This window comes from Amphiura filiformis, chromosome 8 (genome assembly GCF_039555335.1).
Source record: "Amphiura filiformis chromosome 8, Afil_fr2py, whole genome shotgun sequence".
NCBI lineage: Eukaryota > Metazoa > Echinodermata > Ophiuroidea > Amphilepidida > Amphiuridae > Amphiura > Amphiura filiformis.
The window spans coordinates 58,720,730-58,733,244 of NC_092635.1; the positions used below are offsets into that span (position 1 = coordinate 58,720,730).

The 12,515-nt window shown below is 37.3% G+C and overlaps 1 protein-coding gene across 1 annotated transcript; it reads right to left on the bottom strand.

The window, feature by feature from the left end:
- Positions 1-674: 674 nt before the first annotated feature.
- LOC140159635 (D(1A) dopamine receptor-like) lies at positions 675-10,035 on the bottom strand. The gene is given in 3 exon segments (XM_072183130.1): positions 675-1,105; positions 9,250-9,594; positions 9,597-10,035. Coding segments are annotated over 3 exon segments (1,215 nt in total).
- Between the last annotated feature and the right edge of the window lie 2,480 nt (positions 10,036-12,515).

Genomic DNA, 12,515 nt, shown 5'->3' on the forward strand with positions numbered 1-12,515 from the left:
ATGTTCTTGAAGAATGGTCTTTTCAACAAAGGGCTCTCAATAGCAGACGACCTGTAGATGGTAATCGAGTCCAGGATGTACTGTGGAGCTAACCCGTGGATCGCTTTGAACGCGAGCAAGAGGATTTTGAATAAACTCCTTTTTCTTATAGGCAACCAGTGTAAGGTGCGAAGTCTGGCTGCAGAGTTCTGCACTCTCTGAAGCTTATCGATGATGTTCTGAGACAGCCCATACAGAAGACTATTCTGTAGGTGGCTTTATCTGACAGTAAAAGCTAACATTTTATGGAAAAGATTAGTCATGTTAGTAATCTATTTTTATGGACATGTTACAATATGACTTTAAGCACGTTTTACCACGATGCTGGAACAAATTAATACACTTGTCATGCCTTTCGGCATTCCAAGAAGGAAGGTTTTTTAGGAAACAGTTATTTCTAAACAAAAGAGAAAAAGAGCCGCGCATCACACGCTGGAATTTAACATTACAATACAATGCAACATATCATGCATAGGCATTATACGCCCGGACAAAAATCTACAGAAACACAGTATATAAGATACAAGATAAATTTACATCTTGTGAGATACAAGATACAAAACAATTATATAATTATGGTTAATATCAAATACGTGCGTGTACGAATATAATATTTTTGAAATAATCGTCATTAATTAAACCTGCCTTTTACACAATACAAGATTTTTATAAAATCGTTTTATCTTCCCCATCGTAGCTGCGTACAAAAGTGGATTGAGACACGAATTGAAGAATAGAAGATTACTCAGCATATCTCTCACCAAACCATTGCTACATTCTGGGCAGAAAAAGTTCACAGTCGTAATGTACAACACAGATGGTGGCAAGCAAATGTTAAGCGCAATAACAAGTGCCCCGAGTGTTACGGCAGCTTTAGTGTATCTATTTCGTGTGTTTTTCTTTGCATTTTGATTATCCGAATTTGTACCTCTTGTCGTTCCAATGGTTGAATCCGCTGTGTTTTCGTCAGTCCTGGTACCGGACATATCTCTGTCTTCGACTTGAACTTGTCTTTTCAATTTACGTCTTAAAAGAATAACAAATGCGAAACTCAACCATTCTATAACTATCATAGGTAGAAACATATTGACCATGAACATTGTTACAGCATACGCGAAGTTGTGTTTTGGTGGTGAGCGGCATTCTCGATCGTAATTGAAACTATTTTTACCTCCCGGAATTGGAATTGGTATAACATTCCACGAGCTGAATTCTATTATCCCAACAAGAGTTGTATATCCATACACGAGCAAGATTGTGATTATCACTTTTCTACGCGTCTGAATTTTGACATACTTCGGATATTCTCTGGATATTAGTAAGTATCTGTCCCAACTTATACACGCTGTGATTATGACGCCAGAAAATACACAAATATTCGCCAAAAACACATAGAATTGACAACCAACTTCTCCCCATGGCCAATACCCGATAGCGGTGACGGGAAAGAGCATAGCAAGTTCAAATCCAACTCCAAGATCAGCAAACGATAGGGCAAGTATGAGAAGATCACTTGGTTTTCACGCAGAGAACGCACTTTGATAAATGCGATTATTGTGGTTGAGTTGCCCAGTATGGTAATCGGAATTACGATGCAGAGCAAAGCAAGTGTCACGGTTGTGAAAATATCTCTTGCTTTACGACCATCATCCATATAACCAGTATCATCAAAAATGTGCGGTTCGCTCACGGAATCATTGCTGTTCGCTTCCATTTTATTGTACAAATTAAGAACGCTTTCGCGATAGAAGTTTATGGGTCACTTGTTATTACGCGAATAGCTGACGATTGCAATTTGCTAAATCGCTTACTCAGCAGCAATTGTAGTTTAACCAATAATGCAGTAATGTAGCCAATATAATAGGAAGCTTGCTCATCCGTGTTCTGTCTATCTTTCAAGTGAGCACGAACTTTGAGCACGGAAACTATTGATGCTTTTACTTATATGTAGAATCTCTTACATAATATGCATAATACATTTATACAAGAATACCGACCAATACCGATATCTGCTCTTTGATTGCCGTAGTATACTGCCACTCCATGAAAATGGAGTACAATGACACTTTGATTAATCTTGAGCTATAATTAAACTTCACAATTGACAATGTCTAATATCAAGAGTTAAAATGGTTAAAATTATGTAAAATTACGTAAAATGTTTGGTAAATAATTATTGTGTAATATATACACAGCCAGGTTCCTATTGCTGTCGCCCCCAGAGCTACACTGCTGCCCAGCTACTTTATTTGTATTCTAGAGTACCAGTGCAGTGTAGGTATTCTGTAGTAAACACATCAGAATTATATGTACAGTAATTCACACTGGATTGGAACTGCGCTGGTGCCGCAGCAGTGTACCTCATGGGTCTGCAGCAATAGGAATCTGGTAGTGTATATTTTGTTTGTGAGATAGTACTTATCCATGAACACCTCAGGTTTGACCCATTAAGTCTCTAAACTTAAAATGTATATTGAATGAACATCTCTGCGGAGGCTTAGTAAAGTTTGTATCGATATCTTTCGGTTATTTCCTTTTGTCATGGGAGAGTAATCTACATTATCACTACGCTTTCGCGACGTTCGCTGACGTTGCACTAAGGTTGTAATAAGGTAACGTCAGACGTATTTACAACGTAGATTACATTCATACGACGTACATTTACCTTCCTAAAGCGGAGTGCGCACGTTTTCCACGCGTCCTTGCAAAACTTCTTTCACCATATAATAGGTTATAATTTTTTTTAAAGTACAACGTAATAGGTAACACATGGTTCATGACCATTTTGAGGTATTTGCTGAACACGCATATAGTAACACAGTAGAATGAACTTGGTATGTGTTATATAAAAATTCTCATTTTGTTTCTTGAAGCCACTATAAATAAATGTAATAAAGTAACAAGACACTTTAGGCGGTGTACTTGTTTTTCACAAGCAATGTAATTTTATCCATGATGAAAAGGCACAACACTAACCTTGAAAGTCGTAAAGATGCAGACTACTAATTGCATGAGAACAGCGGGGAACTGTCCTAATTACAGACTTGACATTTAGTATGGAATATTTTTGCGCAAAATTCCACGACTGGTCTGGAAGGGGTTTGCATAAACCGCACGGTCTAAATATTGATTGGGGCGTGTCGGGAGATGGTGTAAACTAATTATTTGATAGAAAATGTGCTTTTCATGAGTTTACATTATGGTGCTCATAATGTAGTGAATTTACCTAAAATGGCGGATTTAGGGAGGCTGAATTTGAGCTTTGTGGGAGACACAATTTCGAACTTTATGCAACATTGTTCTGTTATTTTCAAATTTATTGGGGTTTGAGGTGATATTTCTTTAACTTCGTCAGCAATTGGCATTCGTCACAGCAATATACCAATTATTTTTAGAAAAAGTTTAAAAATATGGCTCTTAAACGTGGTACATACTCAGAATGTTTGACGGCCTCCTGGGGTCAAATGACAAATGTTATAAACTTACGGTACAACAAGAATGGTCTTTAAAAAAAGAAAAAGTTCACGGATCAGGTGTATTTGTTCAACTTTCAATTTTCATATAATAACCTACTCTGCACTGATTTGATAATATTGATTTGACAATGTTTGAGGCATAACGATACCTACATCCTGACTTTGGAAATATTTTTTTAAATATCATTAGCATTTAGGTTTTTAAGCCACCTACAGGGAACAAATTTGGCATTATTCATGGTGTGCTACAGGTCCAGATTGACACATTCTGTGTATATCACACCCATGATGCACATAAAGCTTATATAACTCCTCAGCCAGAAACTCTAGAAATATGCAGTAGCCTAAGTATGTAAAAGGAACCAGTTGTTTGTAACCTTCAAACATAATAAGCTTTAAAACAAATACCACTACCATATTCAATTAGCAGATAAAGTCTCGATAAGATAATTAATAAATTCATCAGGAACACAGTGGGACATCATGAGTAGTGAACCGGCTCTTTGAAATAACCAGTGTATTTTTCCTATGCTCAGCGACTTCATCACTAGTTTCTAAACAATTGTAATAACCTTGCTCACCAATCAGTAAAGCATGTTATAATCATGTGATGGCTGGTAGCCAACTGCAAACATGCTTAGGAAAAAAGCCTAAAAATGTCCAGGCAGTCATTGTCTCAATACGAGATTAGATGTGCTAAATAGTCCTTGTCATATGGGGCAGGGTTAGGAAAAGGCATACAAACGAAGGTAAGAGATATCATGAATTCATTCCTGGCCTCTTAACCACAGGGTTGGTGGGCTACATAAGCTATTCTAGAACCAGGGAAATTAAGGGATAAGCTGTGCATATGAGATTTGGGTTCAAGAGATTTTAATGTTCACATGCGTGAACAAAAACAACTGCGAGGATTCATGGTTGTCCCCCGGGGGGGGGGCACTCAACACAAATGACCATACGGATATGCTCCCCGGAAAGACCCCCTTTTGGGGTTTCGCAGCTCCGAAAGGCCCCCGGTATTTGACCAAAATACAGCTCCGAAAGACCCTTGATTTTGATAATTTCAGCTCTAAAAGACCCAAAAATTGCTCATTCCTCATATTTCTTGTTTTTTCAGGCGATTTTCAACCAAAAAAGCCAAGAAAGACCCTTGATTTTGACTTTTCGCAGCTCCAAAAGACCCCATTTTACTTGTTCACAGCCCGGTTCGCAGCGCCGAAAGACTCCCTTTTACCGGTACGCCGTCAGCTCCCAAAGACCCACCACCTCAAAATTCCGGGGAGCATACCCACCAAAATTTTCACACTGTTTGTTTGCGTGCAGTAAGTTTAATTTAAAAACACTGATATTGTTTTCTTGTATTGTGCAAGGCGACTATTTTGCTTTTGGTTTTTAAAAAAAATAGATATCACTAAGCTCCCTTTCTATTAAGTATTTGAATGTTGTGACTGGAAAGAATAGAAAATTACTCAGCATATCTCTCACCAAACCATTGCTACATTCTGGGCAGAAAAAAGCTCACAGCCAGAATACACAACACGAATGGTGGCAAGCAAATGTTCAGCACAATAACAAGTGCCCCGAGTGTTATGGCAGCTTTGGTGTACCTATTCCGTGTGTTTTTCTTTGCATTTTGATTATCCGAATTTGTACCTCTTGTCGTTCCAGTGGTTGAATCCGCTGTGTTTTCATCATTCCTGTTATCGGACATATTTCCGTCTTCGACTTGAACTCGTTTTTTTTTTCAATGTACGTGTTAAAAGAATAACAAATGTAAAAATCAACCAATTATGCCATAAATGTCAAGAACGTGAGCTCTTATAAAAACAGCCAATATATTTTAGTTTGAATAAATTGGTCGCTATACATTGAATGTAATTTATTCTACCTTTCAATACACAAATACATGGATAGTGTTATTTTTAAATTAGATAAATGATAATTATTCAATACAAAATTGTATATAATATATAAGATATGCAGTAAAATTCAACCAATTATGCTACAAATTCCATAATTGTCAGGAACGTGAGCTGTTATAAAAACAGCCAATATCGTTTATTCTAGTTTGAATAAATTGGTCGCTATACTTAAGGGGTGGGGTATGAACCTTTGGACAGTATTTATTGTGGGACATTGGAGCACATCAGACATATCGAATTGCATTCTGAATACGAAGAATGTCCTTCTGATATCAAATAATTTTGATTTTATGAAATTCGCAATGTAATACACATTTTATGGCAAATGATATAAATCTGATAATATGTACTTAAAGTGTATGTAGGTGGGATGAAAAGCCGACGATCAATTGAAAATGTTGACCTTTCGTACTGAAGATTTTTCTCAAAGCACCAAAAAAAATTTGGTATTTTTAGAAAAAAAATCCATATCTTCAATATGAAAGATCAAAATTTTCAATTGATCGTCGGCTTTTCCTCCCCGCTACATACACTTTAAGAATATATCATTAGATTTATACAATTTATGTCGAGGACTGTTATATATCAAAAATGTGAAAAATATCAAATTTTAATAATTTGTCATAAAATTTGTATTATATCGTGAATTTCAAAAAATGGAAATTATTTGATATCGGAAAGACATTCTTCGTATTCAGAATGCAATTCGATATGTCTGATGTGCTCTCATTTCCCACAAAAAAGACTGTCGAAACGCTCAAAACGCTCATTCCAGATCCCTAAAATGTAATTTCCGCTACATTACTATACACAGATAGCGTACCTGGTTAGTTTTATTTTTAATTACATAACAAGTTTTCTTCGTTAAGTGGCAGCCGAATTACTATAAAAATATTGACGTTTCTTTCGTGTCTGTAAAGCAATTAAAACTATCAGCTTGAACAAGATAAAAAGTAATGATCCAAGGACTATCGGACCAATCATAATCATGATAATTGTCCACATTAAAGCATTAGATTCATCTAGCTATAGTGCAGTGTCTTTTTACTATTATCGTGCACTAAAGTACAGCTATTTCCGTACTTTTGCATGGTTTTTGAATCGTTTGCAACTATTATCATGCACTAAAGTACATCTATTTCCGTACTTCTGCATGGTTTTTAAATCGTTTGCAACTATTATCGTGCACTAAAGTACATCTATTTCCGTACTTTTGCATGGTTTTTGAATCGTTTGCAATTGTCATAATAACACTTGACATTGATTCATTAGATACACTATATTTAAAGCCACATTGTGACATTTGCCATGCACTATCGGACAATTCAAAATCATGATAATTGTCCACATTTCATCAAATAGCATTAGATTCTTTCTACAAGCTAATAGTGCAGTGTCCTTTTACTATTATCGTGCACTAAAGTACATCCATTTCTGTACTTTTGCACTTGTACTTAATATTTTTCAAAATTCTGTCTTAAACAAGCATACCCTGCAAAAATGAAGACTTTAGGTGCTGTAGTTACGTCAAAATCCGAAGCGCAGGAACCGTCGTTTAATTATTACGATGGAAATGTTAGTTGAACGCGTACGCGATGTTCATAACACAGTACGTACATAGCGTGTCATACACCCATCAAAGGACTGTGCCGTAGCACGAATGACGAAGTGACACGCATATACACATCCCCGCTGGTAGTAAATTCAAATTTCTTTTGCCTTTACCTCAGTTGTTCAGCTCAAAATTAAAAGGAGACTTATCTGACAGTAAAAGCTAAGATTTTATGGAAGCGATTAGTGATCTATTTTTATGGACATGTTACAATATGGCTTTAAGCACGTTTTACCACGGAACAAATTAATACACTTGTTATTCCTTTTGACATTCACGTTATGAAACGTTATTTTAGGAAACAGTTATTTCTAAACAAAAGAGAGAAAGAGCCACTTATCACACGCTGGAATTTAACATTACAATTTAATGTAACATACATTGCATAGGCAGATACGCCCAGAGACAAATCTACAGACATAGTATATATAAAGATACAAGATAAACTAGTGGCAAATGGTGGTCATAGACCACAAACCTAGCTGGGCGTGTTGGTGTTGTAGAGGTATCTGACCCCTGCAAAATGTTCCCCTGGTCATGAGGGTTGTTGTCACCGAGTTTGAGTCCCGTACTTCTTACAGATGTTCAGAAAATGCTATTTTAAGATTTGACCCCAGATGACCTTTAACCTGACCCCTACAAAATGTTCCAAAAATGTTCCCCTGTTCATCTAGTTTGTTGTCACCGAGTTTGAGCCCCGTACGCCTTATAGATGTCCAGAAAATTCATTTCTAAGATTTGACCTCTGTATGACCTGTGCCCTGACCTCTGCAAAATGTTCCCTGTTCATGAGATTTGTTGTCACTGAGTTTGAGCCCCAAACCCCTTACAGATATCCAGAAAAAGAAATTATAAGATTTGACCCCATATAACCTTTGACCTGACCCCTGCAAAGTTTGAGCCCCATACCCCTTACAGATGTCCAGGAAATGCATTTCTAAAATTTGACCTCTGCATGACCTTTGACCTGACCCCTGCAAAATGGTCCCCTGGTCATGAGATTTGTTGTCACCGAGTTTGAGCCCCATACCCCTTACAGATGTCCAGATAATGCAATTGTAAGATTTTACCCTTTAATGACCTTTGACCCCAATTCTGTATGCAAGTTATAGGCGTGTAGTATAGCCGATGCATATATGCAAATGACATCATTGTACTATATAATATGTGGTAGAAGAAGCATTTTGAAGGTATTTGGTTAAATACCAGAAATGCCCCCTTAATGACCTTTGACCCCAATTCTGTTTAGACACTATGGGCACTGGACATAGCCGATACATATGTGCAAGTTACGTAATTGTAGGGTGTAACATGTAGGAGAAGAAGCATTTTGAAGTTTGTTGGCAGAAGAAAGAAAGAAGAATCGGAGAGCATTACAATACCTAGCTGGGGGTGTAAACACCCCAGCTAGGTAATGTACATCTTGTAAGATACAAGATACAAAACAACTTTATTATTTATTTATAACATTCGGCCGAAGCCAGGCTAAACCCAATAGTGCTCAGAGGCTACTAAATTCAAGGGATGCCATCCGGATATGACGGGACAGGGATATGGGAAGAGGTCCGATTTTTGATCTAAATAATAACTATATAATTGAGTGGGCCAGTATAAAAACGGCCCATGGCACATTTTTCGTCATTGGGAGAAATCAGCACTGTAAATGTACGAATGTTCAATAAAATACATAAGAAATTTGATGCTTAAAAGATTAAATTGACAACATTCCCGAGTTACATTCATGATGTGTTATGTTTGTATGGATGACCTTTGGTGACCTTTGACATTTTCAACAGCGCCCTCTATTTTTCAAAAATGTGCCATGGGCCGTTTTTATACTGGGCCACTCAATTATGGTTCGTGTATGAATATAATATTTTTGAAATAATAGTCATCATCCAAACAAATTAAACCTGTCTTTTACACAATATAAGATTTTTATAAAATCGTTTTATCTTCCCCATCGTAGCTGCGTACAAAAGTGGATTGAGACACGAATTGAAGAATAGAAGATTACTCAGCATATCTCTCACCAAACCATTGCTACATTCTGGGCAGAAAAAGCTCACAATCAAAATATACAACACAGATGGTGGCAAGCAAATGTTAAGCGCAATAACAAGTGCCCCGAGTGTTACGGCAGCTTTAGTGTATCTATTTCGTGTGTGTTTCTTTGCGTTTTGACTATCCGAATTTGTACCTCTTGTCGTTCCAGTGGTTGAATCCGCTGTGTTTTCGTCATTCCTGTTACCGGACATATCTCGGTCTTCGACTTGAACTCGTCTTTTCAATTTACGTCTTAAAAGAATAACAAACGCGAAACTCAACCATTCTATAACTATCATTGGTAGAAACATATTGACCATGAACATTGTTACAGCATACGCGAAGTTGTGTTTTGGTGGTGAGCGGCATTCTCGATCGTAATTGAAACTATTTTTGCCTCCCGGAATTGGAATTGGTATAACATTCCACAAGCTCAATTCTATTATCCCCACAATGGTTGCATATCCATACACGAGCAAGATTGTGATTATCACGTTTTACGCGTCTGGATTTTGACATACTTCGGATATTCTCTGGATATCAGTAAATATCTGTCCCAACTTATACACGCTGTGATTATGACGCCAGAATATACACAAATATTCGCAAAAAATACATAGAATTGACAACCAATTTCTCCCCATGGCCAGTACCCGATGGCTGTGACGGGAAAGAGCATAGCAAGTGCAAATCCAATTCCAAGATCAGCAAACGATAGGGCAAGTATGAGAAGATCACTTGGTTTTTCACGAAGAGAACGCACCTTGACGAATGCGACTATTGTGGTTGAGTTGCCCAAGATGGTGACCGGAATTACGATGCAGAGCAATGCAAGTGTCACGGTTGTGAAAACCTCTCTTGGTTTACGAACATCATCCATATAACTAGTATCATCAAAAATGTGCGATTCGCTCACGGAATCATTACTGTTCGCCTCCATTTTATTGTACAAATTAAAAAACGCCTTCGCAATAATAGTATATGGGTTACTTGTTATTACGCGATTGCAATTTGCTAAAACGCTTACTCAGCAGTAATTGCAGTTTAACCAATAATGGATTAATATGTATATAATAGGAAGCTTGCTCATCCGATTTTTGTCTACCTGTCCAGTGAACACAGAAACTGTGGATGATTTTACTTATCTGACATAATATATTTATACAAGAATACCGACCAATACCGATATCATGTTGATTGACGTGTATTGACGTAGTATACTGCCGCTCCATTTAGGGAACAATCAATATTTACGCTAGGTGGGAACGGAAGATTTTAGGGGGGGGGAACGCGAATTGTTTTTTTGATTGACTTGAGGAGGCGACATGAAATTTTGACCTTCATATTGGAGGGGGACATGAAATTATATACAAGGAATGGAGGATTCAAGAGGGGCGGGAAATTTTTCCTTCGATATGAGTGGGGATACGAAATTTTTGTGCCGAAATATTTTAAAATCCTCGGTTCCCTTGGTGTAAATAGTGAGCCCTCCCTTAGCAATGTCTAATATCAAGAGTTAGAATTTATTGGGTATTTTTTCTTTGTTAGAATTGTGCATTAGTTTTTATCTTGTCTTTGTCTTGCTCCCCACATCATGTTTGTATACCTGGCTCGAATCTTTTTTTTTATATGTGACCCGGCAGCACAAATGAGCCGTAAATTCCCTAAATTGTATTCTGAGTTACGGTTTAAAATGTGTACGAAGGTCGTATTCATCGGTAACTTAAGCTGGCGCCCGACATCAGTCTCATTTTGATAGTCAAAAACTAATAAATAATCCTATTGTTGAAGTGGATAATAAACTTCTACCTTAGATGGCTATAGAACTTTTAATAGCTCTGGTCTTTGTTTGCTATTGCTAAATCCTGTTCAAGTGGTGGGTTACCAGGCATTGTATTTTGTACAGGTATGCATAACCAAAGAGCTTTCAATAGAAATAGAGTCGCAATAGATTATATAATGTTTTGTTCGTTTGATGCCGATTAGAAGTTGCGACAGGCTATTCATAAAAGTGGTACCATTGTTTCGTTCCGCCATTAAATTGGTCACTGATCCGGCATCATATTAACGCTCTACACAACAGGCGAGTATCAATAAGTGACCACACTACAGTCATGTGTAAGGGCAGTCATGTGTAAAGTGGTACCATTGTACTCACGTATCCCAAATGTGTGCTTGTGTGGATCTATAAAGGAGGCTTTAGCTGTCGATGCAATCATCTTTACCACCCACCTGACGTTAGGCGTTTCATTTAAATAAATTGAATGCTCTTGCTGGTCGATTACACATTAGAATGTATGAAGGCTGCATGTCCAGTCCATATATCTATATTACACTATAATGGTAATCGCTATACGTATACATGTAAGTATAAGTATAGGCCTATAAAGGTTGTTTTTAAGAAATTTCCATTTAATTTTATTTTAAGAAGGAGATTAGTATAGAAATAGTGGCGTACCCAAAGAGGGGAGGGGTTGGGGAGGGAAGATTCACCTCTGTGAGAAGTCTTGGGAGGGAGGAGGGAGGAAGAGGGAGGAGGGATATGGAGAATGAGAGAGGGCTGGAGGAAGGAGAAATAAAAAGATATAATAAAGACAAGTAGATAAATAGAAATATAAGGAAAATGATGGGAATGAGAGAGGGAGGGTGAGAGGGGACAATGAGAGGGAGGGAGTGATAAAGTGTAGGCCTAGGAAAGAATAAGTACAGAGAAGGGAAAAGAAAGGAATGATGAATACATTTAATAATAATTATTAGGTCTATATAATAACTAAACACATAACAGCCCTGGGCAGCCATTCGATGATGTCAATGCCTTTCTTCGTTACGTAATTAAAACGCCCAGTCAGATGTATTTCACACCTACCAAACACAAGTCACCCAATTTCGAAAACTGGACGTTGAATGTACACTCTCATGAATAGCAACATTTTCCAATATGTCAGCGCTCTAATCGGAAACAATAGAACAATAGACCCTGCAGAGCGTTGTGCAAAACCAACAATTAACAATGAGAGAACTTTCTTAAACCTCGTTGACTTGGGGATGATTTGAAATGACCGCCAATTATGACTGTTTGATGATATTTATTGCCAGCAATGTGGAAAAAGAGACACATGTAAAAACGTAAAAAGCTTTAATTTTGTTGAAGGAGCAAAGTTTAACAAACCATAACCCCGCTTCTGGATATCGTTTGAAGTCAAATGATATGCCATTTTTAAGTTTATGATGTTTATTTTTTAAACACGAAATACAACAAAATTGACAGGAGGAATTTACGGCTCATTCGCCGTGAACGGTCACATATATATATTCTAGGGTATCCTCTTGTATCATCCTTTGATCCTTGGTGTGTTTTGTACCTCGTCCGTTGAGGACGCGATTACCCACTTTGTCTGCATTTTGCACTTAAAACACATT